At 34.5% G+C, this 16,740-nt stretch overlaps 1 protein-coding gene and 1 pseudogene across 1 annotated transcript; one reads left to right on the top strand and one right to left on the bottom strand.

Annotated features, from left to right (window-relative positions):
* The first annotated feature begins 947 nt into the window (after positions 1 to 947).
* LOC131019026 (protein HOTHEAD-like) lies at positions 948 to 14,323 on the top strand (annotated as a pseudogene).
* LOC131014541 (uncharacterized) lies at positions 5,566 to 9,378 on the bottom strand. The gene is made up of 4 exons (XM_057942543.1): positions 8,853 to 9,378; positions 7,065 to 8,694; positions 6,036 to 6,980; positions 5,566 to 5,964 (listed from the first exon to the last, which is right to left on the bottom strand). Exons 1-4 carry the CDS (start codon positions 8,861 to 8,863, stop codon positions 5,680 to 5,682), a joined length of 2,871 nt encoding a protein of 956 aa, XP_057798526.1. The 5' UTR covers positions 8,864 to 9,378; the 3' UTR covers positions 5,566 to 5,679.
* Positions 14,324 to 16,740: the final 2,417 nt, after the last annotated feature.

Below are 16,740 nucleotides of genomic sequence, written 5' to 3'. Positions count from 1 at the left end.
ATTTTTTTTTTGGTTGTATTGTATTCAAGTTCTATTTATGTTTGTTGTATTCTGTTTTTCCTGTTATAAGTAGATATATTTAAAAAATTTACTGTAAGGTTGAATATTTTATGAATACGTGGTTTTTCCCATTTTCTTCATGTTTTTCTCGAAGGGTGAATAGCCATGAAACTTCGAACATTAAATGATAGTTGTTGGATCTTACAATTTGACGAAAAATTATACTCCATTTAGATATATATGCTTTCAATTGGATATATATATATGGGCACCATCTAACAGGACCATCAAATATGAGAGCTTTTTCTGTTATAATCTTTATTCGAATTGAATGTAAGTATGTAGGTGTGGCGTGAAGTGTTTAGAAATGTATTTCACAAATTTGACTATGTGATATTTGGTCCAAACGAAAGAAATACAAACATAAATACTCCCATCAAATATGAAAGCGACATGATATAATCCTAATCTACCAAACCTAGTGTTGAATCAATATGTAAAATCAAAGTAAAACAATGACACAGATTCTTTACGTGGTTCAGCCACGAAGGCCTACATCCACGGACAAGGAGATGAACACTTTCACTATCAAGAAACGAAAGAGTACAGAGAAGAAGCTTCAAGCTTCAATTTACAGCAGCTATACTTAGCACCTCTCCAAATCTTTCCTCTCAACTCAATATCGTAAAAGTAAACCAGAAGAAGAAATTATACACTGCAAACTTAGGAATACAATAAGAGAATGCCTTTATACATCAATCTGATACTCTGCAAATCCCCACGCAAAACGGCTGCTGCATTAGTTAGCTGAATAACTAACTGTTTTGCCCATTTGCTAGAGAGTCCTTCAATTTTAATGAATATTGCAGATTAACCCCTGAAGCTTATAAAAGCATAAACCTACACCTAGTTTAGGAACTGGCCACTATAGTATTGTTCTAAGATATATCAACTACTAGCTAGCTCTTTATAATGAAGGTGGAATGGAAGGCTCCAATATTTTACTTAAAAGGGAGAATATAATAGTAATGTGGTTCAACCTATCCAGTAAGCAATAAACCTCTGTGCTTTGCTGCTTTTGGCACCATATTCTATTAACTTGATTTATTAATTCATACAAAATATATAGTTATTTGTTCAAATTTAATCTGAAATATACGATGGTCCTGGCTTTTAGAAAAGGCGTTGCTATTTTTGCAGCTTCTATTGCCATTTTCTTCTTCATCGTTTCTTCTTCCGCGGAGAAAGGTGATCTCTCTCTCTCTCTCTCTCTTTTAAAAGCACTCTTTTATTTGCGGAAATAATTTGCTTGTCGTAAAAAGTAATGTAAATTTAATATATTTAGCGCATATTTACTATTCATGTTTAGCTTAGATAAATAAAAATTGTATAAACTAATCTATCGTTTAATGAGATGGATTGGAAATTTAAAATATCTTAAAACGTGCCCATGATAATTTCTACCGAGATAACTTATTTGGTTACTACATGGCTCCATCCCATCAAAATGTGAGTCGTTTTTTTTTTTTTTTTTTTCGGTTGTCCCAACGAAATTGAGTCGTTTCTATTTTGAGAAACATCTTTATATAAAAAGCAAAGTAAATGTAATTTAATTCAATTACAATGGTGTAATTGGAATTGGAGTGAAAAAATCAAGTTAAAAAAAAACTGCCAATAACTTCCTACGATGTCAAAACCGTGCATTATCTTTTAAATTGTGTTTCTTTGTGTTTTTAATACAATTAATTGTTTGTTTGTTTTTTTGTTTCAAACGGTTATACTTACTTCTCCATTTACTTTTTATTTTCCTTCATTATATTAAACATATTTTATTTTCTATTTATTTTATAATTTTATTATGAATATAATATACGCAATATATGCATATTAAATAAAAGATCATAAAAAGATTTTTAATTTGATATATATTATATAAAAAAATAATTTAAAATAAATAAGTTGTTACCATTTAAAGTTTAACCATTGAATATGTATTTTCTAACTTTTCTTTAAGTCTTTAACGTGTGTAAATATTTTTCAAATTGTTTTCAACGTATATTTCTTCTATCTTTTTATGAATTTGATTTAATTTCTTATCTTTATTTTCTTCTTTTTTCTCTACTTTTTTTCTTTATGAAAAACGGTGGTGAAATTTTATATCTTTTTTAATAAGATTTTAATCTTAAGTATGTAATTTTATTTTAATTATAAGTGATAAGTTAGTAAGGGTTAATAGTGTTTTATGTCCCAAACTTTTGGCGTTTTCCACAAAATGTCCCGAACTTTCATTTTCTCCTAAAAAATCATGAACTTTTAATTTTTCCCATAAAATGTCCCGCTATACAAAATTCGATGACGGAATGATGATAAAAAAAACCCTGAATTTTCACCGTTTTCAAACAATGGTGGTTCTCAGTATGGTTTTCCAACAATAGTGGTCCCTAAAATATTTCTTTCGGCGAGATAATTCATCTTTTTGTCACCGAATTTTGTATAGTGGGACATTTTATGAAAAAAATTGAAAGTTAAGAGTTTTTTAAGAGAAAATAAAAGTTCGGGACATTTTATGGAAAATGCTGAAAGTTCGGGACATAAAACACTATTAACCCTAATATATAGTAATAATAACGAACAATTTTTTTTTAGCATTCTGTACATTTTAGGCATTTTTCATTAAAAAACAAGCATAATAGTTATAATAACGAACAATATTATTCTTTCTCTAAAAAAAAAAAAAACGAACAATATTATCATAGATTATATAGTTTCAATACATCACAATTTTTTTGGGCATTACATACATTTTAGGCATTTTTTATTAAAAGACAAGCATAATAGTATTACTAATAAACAACATTTTCATAGATTATACTTCCTCCGTCCCAATTCAATAGGTCATATTTCCTTATTTGGACGTCTCAATTCAATAGGTTACTTCTTAAAATGGAAAGTCAACATATAATAAATATCCCCATATAACTCATTATTTACACCAAATGTCATTATACCTCACATATAATTATCTATTCTTTATTTATCTCTTCTACTTTTTGGACGAATATATCCTCAAAAAAAGTTATTTTCTCTCACTTATTTTATTATAAATTATTCATTTCTTAACATATGTGCCCGACCCTTGTTACCTATTGAATTGTGACGGATGGAGTATAGTTTTAGATTACACAATTAATCTTAAATTAAGTATATATGAGGGCATATAACAAACAAATCAACTTTTGTAAAATAAGGTTCTTATATATATATATATATATATATATATATATATATATATATATATATATATATAGGGTGCGGTTATAGTGAGAACCACAATTATCGTGAGAACATAAGAACCAATAAAATTACTGCATCTGCTATACAAATTAATGCATCCGCTATTAAATTTAATGCATCCGAAAAAAATAATTTTTTTGCTCCCTTCAGGATTCGAACCTAGCACCTGCATCCATCCACCAAGATGATGCATCCACCGTAGATCTTGATGATCGAATGGCTTAAAATGGTTCTCCGTTCTTATTTTATTAGTGGTTCTTATTTGAACCTCTCCCTATATATATATATATATAGGGGATGTCTAAAATAAAAACACTTCTTAAAATATAAAATATAAACAATTTTCAGCCCTTAGATCATCAAGATCTACGGTTGATTCGTAACCCTGTTGGATGAATTCGTGGTCCTGAGTTTGAATCCCAAAGGTAGCAAAAATTTATTTTTCACAATTCGTAACCATGTTGGATGAATTCATACGTGTTCTACATAAAATTCGTATATTGAAAAACGTTTTTATTTTTATTTTAAGAAGTATTTTTACGGTAGCCCTTCCCTATATATATAAAGAGATAAAAGTTAACTACAATTCTCTCTGTCGTTCTTGGCCAGAAGAATTCTTATTAAATGGTGGTCTAAAGAAGATTTTTTTGGAGAAGGAAGAACTTTTGATAGAAGAGGTATTCTCTCTATTAAACCATCTCAAGTAATTGAAAGAATTCTGAATTATTAGACCCCTTCAAAGAATTCATTATATATATATATATATATATATATATATATATATATATATATAGGGGAGGGCTAAAATAAGTACACTTCTTAAGATATAAAATAAGAATAATTTTTTACGGTTGATTCATCATCCTGTTGGATGAATTCATGGTCTTGAGTTCGAATCCCAAAGATAACAAAAATTTATTTTTCGCAATTCATACCTTTATATAGCGAATTCATACGTTCTGCATAAAATTTATACTCCCTCCGTCCCACTAAAAGTGGCCACATTTCCATTTTGGTTTGTCCCACTAAAAGTGGCCACTTTCCTAAAATGGAAATATTTAGTATTGGGTTATTAGCCTGTAAATACACGAACTTTATTAAATTTCTGAAATTTAACATGATCTTTTTTTTTAGTCCATAAATACACGAACTTAACACCTTTTTTTATTTTTGACATGGCACGATTTTTTTTTAATTTATTGGTGACGTGGAGGCCGGAATAGATGACATGGCTAATCGGAATAGATGACATGGTCGCATGGCTAACCGGACGCTAGAATAATTAAAATTAAATTTTGAGGTAGCCACCAAGATTAGGGCTTGCAGACACCATTTTCCTTTCCATCCGTCTCATTTCTAACTCTCTTCTCCATCAAATCCTGAGAAGAACAGACCTGGATCGTGTAACCTTGAGCCTTGTCGGCCTTTATCCGCCATGTGATTCCCGCGCCCCTGCTCTTGGCCTTGTCGTAGCGCTCCTCCGCGGCCTGATCGCCTCCGTCGAATTCTGCTGCGCCACCTCCCAGGCTGCTGCTCATCTCTAGCCTTATCAACCAGCGACTCGAAATGAACTGTCATCTTCGAAACCAGATGGGCAATCTCTGATCCATCTGTCAACTCCAATTTCAGGATCAGGAACATCAATTGGGAAGCTATTTCTGGAAGATCGTCATATACTTACAGGGGCCGAGATAAGGCTGAAGCATGAAGTAGTTGAGATTTGAGAATGTCTCAATAGATGTCTAGTAACAGACGAAGGATAAATTCAAGAAGGATGAATTTGAATGCTGATGCTTTACTAATAAATATGTGTTCAATTAATTGTATTTGTATTAGGAGAATTCTATTGAAGTGCCACCAAGCCCTGCATCTGTATGTATGCAGATGATGATTTCTGGAGCATAATTTGATTCCTTTGTCAAATCTGCGCTACAATTTTTTGTATCAATTTTACTTGACTAGCTAAATGAAGTTTTTAAACAAGATTTTAGTGCTTTCATGTATCCATTGATCTTGTTTCTCCTTCCATAACTAGGCTGTGACATTAGTGCTTTCTGCAGCAGCAATATTTACAGCTATGAAACTCTGCAACATAGTGGGTTCAAAATATGACAACACTCAGCTATGAAACTCTGCAATGAACATGTAAAATCTACTCATAAGTCATCAAAATCAACCAATATTATACCACCAGCAGCATAAACAGAAAGCTTCCAGTTAATAATTCATCATATACTTCACATTACAAGCAATAACCACCATTGTCACAAAATCAACTAATATTATACCAATGCCAATAGTATATGAAAAACCATTTTGTATCTTACAAAAAACCAACAATTTCTTAGCTATTACATTCACAAAACTGAACTCAACCTATGTTGTCTAATTAATGCTTTCTTGAGTTGCTGGGGACTTCGTTCTTGGTGGCTTCCAAGTTTTAGGATTTATCGCTTTCACACTCTTCCTAGAGCTTGACTTCACATAGATATTACCGCTTTCAGTTTGCAACACACCTATTCCCTTGTTTGCCAATGCCCTTTCCTTTGCAAGAGCTCTTCTGTCAAATGTCGGGTTTGAACATGCTTCTGTGGTCATAGTTGTTGCTGAGCTTGCTTGTGAATTCCTATTCATTTCGTTGATAGTTTTTGGTGGTCTACCCCTTCTCCCCTGCATCAAAACAACATAAATGAGTATCAACAATAAATGCATGAAATAGGATTATACACTACAAATTATACCTTCTCTTTCTTAGGTTTCTCAACTGGCGCATTTTGGCAACGAGCCTTGTTATGTCCCTGTTGAAAACATTTCTGACATGTCATTTTTAACCCGAATCTGCGCAGCTTATTTGGATTGGTAGAGTCCCTCTCATCAGCATCTCTCTTTCTTTTAACCCTCTGCCTTCCCGGCATTCGCCTACACTTTGGTGCTTTAACAACCCACCCTTCTGCATTAGGCCACAGCTTCTCACCATTTAATGGTGCTATACCAAATTCATATGCCTTTTTGTACCTTTCAATTGTGAAGTAGTCATGGACTACTTCAGCCGGATCCTGCTTCAAAAAATAGAATGCAGAAATGGCATGGACACATGGGATTCCTGATAAGTCCCATGCTCTACAAGTACAAGTCTTACCTTCAACACTCACAACAAATTTATCATCAAACATATCCACTTCAAAAAACCCACCTAAGGCAGGATGTGGAATACAAAATCTGCTTTGAGCCTTTAACTTCTCCAGCTTCTTCCTAACCTTAGGACATAATCTATCATGAAGGGCCTCAATTTCTACTATTTTCTTGTATTGTCTCTCCATCAATGAGCACCTAATATCCTCTAGCATGTCTATAACATGTTTACCTCTAGCATTTATTATGTACCCATTGAATGTTTCACTAATATTATTGTCTACCATGTCACAACGAGGAAATGTGTTCAGAAAAGCCTTACAAAATTTTTGTGGCCCTCGCTCAATGAAATCCTCATACGCTGCAGGCTTCTCACTTTTAATCTCCTCAATTGCCAACTTGTATTGTTCAACATATGTGGCTCTAACTGCATTCCAGAACATATTCTTTAGTGTTATACCTTTGTGTTGTTTCTTCCAATTAGCATATGCATGTCGGGCACAATTTCTATGCTCTACTAGTGGTGCCAATGTGCTAACTGCATGAATAAGACCCTGCATGAATAACATGAGTGTTGAATGAGATAAGTGTTATGGCAATCATGATGAATCAACAATATATATGAAACAAAAATCTACCTTTTGTTGGTCCGAAATGAAGGTAATTCCTAGTCCATTATCTATCTCAAGCTCTTCCATGAGAATTTTTATGAACCAAGTCCAGTTTTCAGTGTTCTCAATCTCCACAACAGCCCATGAAATAGGGAACATTTGATCATTCCCGTCCTTCCCAATAGCACACAACAACACACCTCCTATATGAGTCTTCAAGTGACAGCCATCCAACCCAATGATTGGCCTGCAGCCATTGATGAAACCTTTCTTGAATGAACTGAACCCAACATATATACCTTTAAACACTGACTCCTGACCCAAAAGTAATTCAAATCTGCCTTCTCCATCAGCCCTTTTCAGCTCAGCTATGTAGCTCCTAAGCTTAGCATAATGCTCAGCTACTGTCCCTCGCAAGGTATCAAGTGCTATAGTTCTTGCTTTATACAACCTATTCTTACCAACATCCACTTTAAACCTCTCCATCAAGTCAGCTTTTAAATCAGCTACCGTGAAGTTGTGCTTCACTCTAAAAACATTAAGATATTGCTTTGCAATCCATTTAGAACTCACAAGCAAATTTTTCATTGCCCTATGACAGTTATGTGGTTCTACGAGGACTTTGATTATGAAAGTCCCATCACCCGTAACCATACTGCCATAGCACCTCCACGGGCATGGTGGAGTGCATTTGGCTTCACATCTATCCCTGCTGACCCTACTAAAATGAATCTCCCACCCCTCAGCTATTGCTTTGTTCGTAAGTGCCTCCCTACATTGGATACCACTTTCAAACCTCATCCCAAGCTTAAGCTCTAATGTATTATGGTCACATTTTGGATCATAGGTCACTTTCTTTCTTTTTCTATCATAATCATCATCATCATCATCATCATTTATATCAGAATTCACCTCAGCATCTGAATCATCATAGTCAGATTCACACACTATATGCTCATCTGGTACAATCTCAACCCCAACAAACTTCCCAATGTCATTAAAGTAGGCCTTATCTATCCTAAGATTCCTCCTGCTCGTCACATACTCTTCATCATCAGATCCTAATTCATTGTCACTAAGACAATCATCAGTGTCTTCATCATCACATGGTACATAGTTCTCATCATCTTCAGATGACTCAGCTCGATTTACATCAGTGGTTTGCTCACCCTCTCTACCCTTCTCTTTTTCAATTATTTTATTCTGTTTGCCTTTCTCCTTTGCACTGACATGCTCTAATTCATCATAAACTTCAGCTATATCATCTTGTAATTTACAAAAAGGATATTCTCTGTATAACTCATCTAGCTCAGCTGCACTCAATTCCTCTACCTCTACTGCTCCAGAATCCCCTACTTTAATCCCACCATCAACATAAATATTTGCATGTCTACATGTCAATGTTAGATGGCTCAACATATCAAGTATATCTTGATCATTTTTTAGAGACCTATAATTCTCAGAAGAAGGGATTCTATAGCATAATTTCAACCAAGATTCATACCCTAAACCCTTAATCACATCCTCCAAATCAAAATACCCAAATCTGTCTACATCAAGATGATGCTTTGTAAATATATCACCCTTAATATATAACTCTCTACCTCGATATTCAACAAATTTGCCACCATGCGTAATATACAGTGCAAATGTGTCTCTGCAGCAAAAAGTTTTAACAAAGCCATTCAATTAATTGCCAAATGCAGAAAGGTGGAATGTCCTAAAAATATTCAAATATTCTAAAGTAATAAAGCTATAAAACAAAATTCTATACATTCGATTATTGGAGAATAAAGAATAAAAAAAGGGACCTACCTGTTTTCCATTGTAATTGTAGAAGTTTGAACCACCACGAGCTTCAGAAGATGTGCCTGACAACAAACCCCCACTTCCAATTAAAAAAATACTCACTTGTATTCACCAAACGAGAGGAAATTTCAAAGACCTCAATGCTTTATTGTGGCGGCGGAAATAAAGGAAAATCTTGGAATTAAACAAATGGGTTTGATTCTAAATGAATGGATTATTCGCCATTTGCTTGGGAAGAAAACTAAAAAGGTTTAAACAAATGGCGGCAGCTTGGGAAGAAAACAAAAAAGGTTTAAACAAATGGTTATTCTCCAAACGTGGTCGTTTTCATAAGGCAACAAATTAATATAAAAAAAATATGTCAGCAAATTTGCCATATCAGCAAAATAATTAGCCATGTAAGCAATAAATTACACGTCATTATATATAAGTCGCCGGATTTCTTGCCGGTGTCAAAAATCAGAAAAGGTGCTAAGTTCGTGTATTTATGGGCTGAAAAAAAAGGTCATGTTAAATTTCAGAAATTTAATAAAGTTCGTGTATTTACAGGCTAATAACCCTTTAGTATTTAATTAAGTTTAATTAATCAATTTAATTAAATTTCTAATTAAACTTAAACCCTCATTAACTTAACAAACACACACACACACAAAACACACACATTCATCTTCTCTCTCTACTCCCCCCCCCACAGCCCCTCCCCTCGCCCATCTCTCTTCTTCTCCGGCGAGAAGCGGACGACACCAACGCCGGCGTCGGTCGCCGCCCCCGACCTCCCTCTCCCTGGCCTCTGCTCTCTCTCCCTCGCCCGTCGGTCGCCGCCCCCGACCTTTCCTCTATTCCTCACTGAAGCTCGCTCGGTCTTCTCCCTCGCTCGGTCTTCTCACCAAGGAGTTCGCCTTCTTCTTCTCCGGCCGTCTCAGCCGCCGGTGAGGCTGCCTCCGGCCGAGGACGCCGTTGCTTTCTCAGTTTTCTCTCTCAGTTTCTCAATTTGTGAAACATCAAGAGAGCCCTAATTTTCTCATCTGAAATCGAAATCGCCACCGCCCTGCAACCTCCGGCGTCGTTGTCGCCTCAAGGCCGGCGTTGCTCCGCCTTAGCCTGGCATCTCTCCCTCGCGTTCCTTCTTCCTCTCTCTGTAATTCTGGAGTCGCGCTGCCGTTTGGTCTCTGTAATTCCGGCAAGAGAGCGAGCCCTTGCCTCTCTGTAAGATCCCGTCTGAATCCGGCGCCCTTTGTGGGATCTGGTTTGCAATTTGGTTTGCAATTTCAGATCTTGTTTGCAATTTCAGATTTGGTTTGAACATTTTTGTGGTTTGCGATCTGGTTTGCAATTTCAGATCTGGTTTGCGGTTTGTAAGATCCCCGTCTGAATCCCTCGTCTGAATCCAACACCGGCGTCGCAGTCACCATCATCGACGCCGTCTGCCAGGAAAGAAAGTGGGATTTGATTTCTTAATTAATTCTTTAATTTTGGTGGACCACACTTAATTAACACATAACAATCTTCTTCTTAATCTCCGTGCCGAAAAGAGCGTGGCCGCTTTTAACGGGACGGAGGGAGTACATTTTTTCCTAATTCTTATTTCTTATTTTAAGAGCTGCTCTCAAGGTAGCCCTTCCATATATATATATATATATATATATATATATATATATATATATATAGAGAGAGAGAGAGAGAGAGAGAAAGGTTCAATAGAGAATGCTAAATATTTAGAGAATAAAGAATTCGTGAAAGAAAAACGAACAGATCTATAATTTTGATGAACAAATCAATGTACCGCATGAACAGAAATTTGCCCCGAGTTCAAATCATGTTGGTGGCGAGTTTTTCTCTATTATTTCTCAATACGTTTGTTCATTACTTATGTTGATCTGTTCGTAAAATGTATAGAGTTGTTCATGATGAACGAAAAGATAATTCTCTATAGAACTCAATCCTATATATATATATATATATATATATATATATATATATATATATATAAATTTAAAAAAACCTTGAAATTTGAGTGGGGGCTCTAGTCCCCTAGCTCCGCCCTTGTTTGGGAGTGTCAATGAGAGAGACGAGATAGAGGGAGACCAGAAGGAGCAGAGAGGCGAGGGGTGAGAGAGATAAGAAAGGGCGACACGACCGGCCTCGACGAAAGAGGACCACAACAGCGGCGCTTGCTGAGAAAGAAATGGGCAACAGATACTATGTTGAATTTCAACGAGAGAGAGAGAATTGAGGGATGAGAAACCAATGTTTGAATAAAGAGTAATTAGATCTAGCTCGAAAATGATGTGTTTTGCAAATAATCCAAGAAACTTAAAATCAAGAATTGTTTAAGATAAGCAAAATTAATAATGTAAAAAAAATAATTAATTTAATTAATAAATCAAAATGAAAAAAAATGTGATTAACTAATTAAAATTTTGAACTTAAATTTAATTTAAAATAATCAATTATTTAGATATCCACTTAACCATAAATCTACAAACATACTTAAACAACTAAACATTAACTCGTTAAATCTCGTGTCCAAAAATGCCTCACTTTCAGCAGGACAGAGAGAGTATTTAATTAAAAAGGAGATTAGAGAAATATTGAAAATGAAAATAAAAATATTCAATTATGGACATGTTTAGTTTAAATCGTGATAATACATTATTAATAATAATTCAACTTAATCAAATATTTAATTTGTATGAGTATAGTCGAATTGTACTATAATCAATTATAAATACTTCGATGATTATTACTTTTGCTAATAAAGTTTTTTATTTTATCAGCTCCGTACGAGTCTTTCGCAAAGAACGCAACGTTAGCTCTGACAAGAGGGTATTATGACTACATAATCATAGGTGGTGGGACCGCCGGTTGCCCGCTATCGGCGACGCTCTCCGCTACCGCAAAGGTACTACTCCTCGAGAGAGGCAGTCTCCCATACGACAACCCCAACGTCACCAACGCAGAATATTTTTTGAAATCACTGCAAGACACATCCTCGACCTCCGCCTCCCAGATGTTCATTTCCACGGACGGCGTTTTCAATCACCGCGGCCGCGTATTGGGCGGAAGCTCCGCCATCAATGGTGGATTTTACACGCATGCCAGCCACGAGTATGTGCAGAAGGCGGGGTGGGACCCACAGCTTGTGAAGGAGTCGTATGAGTGGGTGGAGAGAAAGGTGGCGTTCCGGCCGCGGCTACTGCCGTGGCAGGCGGCGGTGAAGGATGGCCTGCTGGAAGCCGGCGTGTCGCCGGACAATGGATTCACGTACGATCATTTGCAAGGGAGCAAAATTGGGGGTTCAATCTTTGATGAAAATGGGGTTAGGCACTCTGCTGCTGATCTATTGGAGTATGCCCAGCCCACCAATATTACTGTATACCTGCTTGCACGGGTGCATCAAATTTTGTTTAGGACCCAACCAGGTCACAATCTCTCTCACATCTTCAAATATACATTTTTTTGTTTGTTAAAATCAAATAGCACCTATAATTATTTTTACGGGTTAATCATGTTTTGTGTTCTCAATTTTTATTTTTTTATTTAAAAGTACCCGACTTTCAACATTTTTTCAAAAAATATATACTTCCTCCGTACCAATTCAATAGGTCATATTTCCTTATTTGGACGTCTTAATTCAATAGGTCACTTTCAAAAATGGAAAGTCAACATATAACAAATATACTCACATAATCTATTATTTTCACCAAATGTCATTGTAATTCATAAATAATTATCTTTTCTTTATTTCTCTCTCCTATTTTTTGGACACATATAGCCTCAACAAAAGTTACTTTCTATCTCCTATTTTATTACTCCCTCCGTCCCACTCCAATAGGCTCATTTTCCTTTTTGGGTAAAAAAGTTGTACTTAATTGGTGTGGACCATATCACTTTCCTACTAAAAAGTAAGTTTTCTTAATCTCCGTGTCCAAAAGAAGTGAGCCTATTGGAGTGGGACGGATGAAGTATAAATTATTTGTTTCTTAATATTCGTGTCCAAGGCTTGTGGCCAATTGAATCGAGACGGAAAGAGTACAATTTATTATTTTATTAAAATTAATAAATTTTTAAATTGTCCCAAATTGTGACCAAAAAAAATTAATAATTCATAAAACTTATTATTTTAAAAAAGTTTTACTAGTTCCAGGGCAAAGACCCAAGGCATATGGAGTTGTGTTCAAAGACGCGGAAGGTGCAACACACGAGGCATATCTAAATAGTGGGCCTACAAATGAGATAATTGTATCAGCTGGCGCAATGGGCAGCCCACAGCTTTTGATGCTGAGCGGTATCGGGCCGGCCCAAAAACTAAGGGCCTTGGGAATAAGTGTAATATTGGACCAGCCAATGGTGGGACAAGGCATGTCTGATAATCCACGAAATAATTTAGTAGTACCTTTACCTAAGCTCAAGTAGTGGGCATAAGCGATAACGTCGGTAGCTACATAGAAGCATACAGTGGATTCACAGAGGTCTATTCCCTTCAACAATATGCAAATGTGGCAAATCAGGTCAGTAGCATCATACTAGAAAAAAATATAAATTATTTTTCCATATTTTGATTTTTGACATATTATATAAATTATTAGAATAACCACAGTACTTTTCAATTTATAGCAAAATAGATAGTATTAAATTTGAATTTTTTACAACGATTTGTAAGACGTGACTTAAATTTTTTTCACGCTCAGTCAAAATATTTGGCATATGTGCTTGGTACATATCACTTACAGAACGACAACTGCGTATCTTTACGATATTTTTGTGAATGATGTGTAGCAAGTATGGATGTACAATATTTTCTATCAATGTGAATGAATATCACTTCAAGTTATTAAATATTTAGAATGGTTTTTGCCACGAATCAAGAAGTGTTATTATTGCTATTGTTTCTTAAATGTGAAGGAAATAGAAATCGGGTGAAATTAGTGAATTACTTAGAACTTAACTATGAATACACACACAAAAACACACACACACACATGTATATATATATATATAATATTAAAATGAGAAGGTGATACAACACGTAGAGCATGGAGTCGTTGATAATTCCTAGCAACCAAAGCATCAATGGATCCGAAGTGGGAGTCCTCCTTCAGAAGGTAATGGGGCCTCTCTCAACTGGGTATATGGAGCTCCAAAGCAGAGACCCGGACGAGAATCCCAAAGTGACATTCAATTACTTCAAGGATCCTAGAGATTTGCAGAGGTGCGTGGAAGGCATGGGAATGATCAAAAAGGTGGTGGAGTCAGCATCTGTGACTGAGTTTGGAAGGCACAATACTTCATTTGAAACACTATTGAGGTTAATGTTGTCACTTCCCATCAACATGAGGAAGAAGCATCTCAACGCAACTCATTCATTACAACAGTTTTGTATGGACACAGTCGTCACTATATGGCATTATCATGGAGGCTGCCACGTGGACCGGGTCATCGATCGTGATCATAAGGTTATGATGCTTGGAAGGTAATCCTCTTTCCATCTCGTGTTACATAATTTTCTGTATCCTACTCGTGCACCCTTATTAAATCCATTTAAATCTTATAGTATATAAAATATATATAGAGATAGAAATGATCCAGTGAAAATGGCCAAATATGATGAAAAATTAGAATGAATCTGGAACGTAAGATTTTCAAATGTGTTATGACTGATATTAATTTACTTGGAGGGACGAAAATTTCACTTGCGTTCGAATTCGAGAGGGGACAAAAAATTCACCACATTAACTGAATATGGCTATTCGTATATTACACGCAGTTTATTTGATGATTATGAGCACAAAAAATAGTTATTTTCACTGGAACTCAACCACATATATATAAATGAAAGGTAAAATTTGATGTGATCAAACATAAATAATTAAAATTTGATGTGAAATAATTGATGCTTAAAATTATAATATTACCCTATATATTTATGAAAAAAAATACTAATAAAGAATTAATTAGGAATTTGAAAATTAAATACTAAAGAATAGTTACAAATCCTTGGATATGCTGAATCCCTATTTAATTAATAGATGGAAAAAATAAATGAAATTAGAGTAAATGAAACTGGTGAAATATAAATGAATAAAACTAACAAATTATTAAAACATGGAATAAATTAAGGATAAAATTGGTAAGGGGGTTGGGTTGAACATATTAATGAGAAAATGATGAGCTACTCTATAATGAACAAAATTAATGACAAATTATTAAAACATCAAAAAGTGGACTAAAGGATAAAATTGGTAGGGTAGGGTAGCGTGGGGGGGGGGGGGGGCATATTAATGAGAAAATGAGCTACTCTAGCCAATTTCACACAGTAAAAAAAATTATTCATAAAAAAAAAACTAAACATATTTTTGGTATAAATTTACCAACATACCATTAATGATTTTTTTTAAATAGCAAAATCATTCAAAAAAATAAATAAATTCACGACTATACACACTTTTATGAAAATTGTGTTTAACAATGTAATAGTCATGAAAATCGTGTAATATTGTATTTACAATGTTACACACTTTTTTTCGCAAAAGTGTGTAATTGTGAAAAATGTGCGTACGTAACGTAACAATATAAAATATGTTGTCATATATTTTTCGTGACTATTACACAATTTTGCAAAATGATGTAAATCGAAAAATATGTAAGAACGTATTTTTCACTATTACACAATACAAGAGTATTTTAGTTACAATAATTATTATTTTCATAATTTTATCTATATAAATAAAATTTCTTTTATTATATATATAGTTTTGGCTAACTGCTAACATAAGGTGTTGCCTCTATCGTAATACTCTATACTACTATTCTAGCTATTGTATTATATTCCAGCTTGAGATGCAGGTATATGGGCTACAAAATCCTACAGCAGAGACATTCTGGAAAAGAGAATAATTGATCAAATACATGTATTTCGGAATATGTAAAAAGAATAAGAACTACAAATAAACAATAAGTGGAATGCTTACGATTATTTTGTTGATTGTAACTCGAGAATATGAATTAACATAGTATTTTAGAAAATAGTCCGAACTTTAATCTTACTGTGACTTTTTAGCTCAATGTACTTATCTTTATTGTTCACTTAATTTATAGTTTGAGTTAAATTTTTCGATCAAATTAGATTGGTTATCCGATTGAGTTCTATACACCTAGGACCTGACAAGCTCATATTTGATCATCCGACTTAATTTTGACTATTTGAGTTCGATACTTGTATTTCTAATCTAGAGAGTGAGTGAATCAAACACGAAGTCAACCTAAGACCTACTGATGTTTTAGGCAGAGACAATTTATAAGGCGAATCCCACAATATCTTGTGATGCGGCAGTACAAGTACAACCTTTTCAGAACGCCAGTGTTATGTACAATGTTGCAGAACGTTGACAACAATGTATTCTGAATCAAATAAGAATATTTCAAATGCTTTGAGTCCATATTTCTTAAGATCTCTCTCTAATGAAACTATTCAAAAATCGCGGCTATAAATACTCGAAGACTTAACTTGGATTACTACTGAAATCGCTGCGATTATTATTTCTCAAGCATTCAAGCTCAAAATCCTAGCTATCTTTCGAAGCAGCGCAAGTGGCAAAGAAGGGAATTCCAACGCTTAAAACATTCAAGATCTAAGGAATGAATGGTTAATATTTTATACTCCTATATACACCTCGATTCATTTGAATCCCCTTATATTTTCAACTTCTCATTCACAGACAAAATATTTACCAAAAACCCAACACTTAACTTCCTAATACTCTTTGTGAGATTCTTTCTCCAATAAAACACATCTCCCAACAATTTACTAAAACACATTCTTTTTCAAAACCAAACCACTTTTTGTGATTGGAGAGAATATATCAAAATTTTAAATTATCATAACTTGTTCATT

This window comes from Salvia miltiorrhiza, chromosome 3, assembly GCF_028751815.1.
Source record: "Salvia miltiorrhiza cultivar Shanhuang (shh) chromosome 3, IMPLAD_Smil_shh, whole genome shotgun sequence".
NCBI lineage: Eukaryota > Viridiplantae > Streptophyta > Magnoliopsida > Lamiales > Lamiaceae > Salvia > Salvia miltiorrhiza.
The sequence above is the reverse complement of the archived record's forward strand: the minus strand, read 5'-3'. Positions and strand labels throughout refer to the sequence as shown.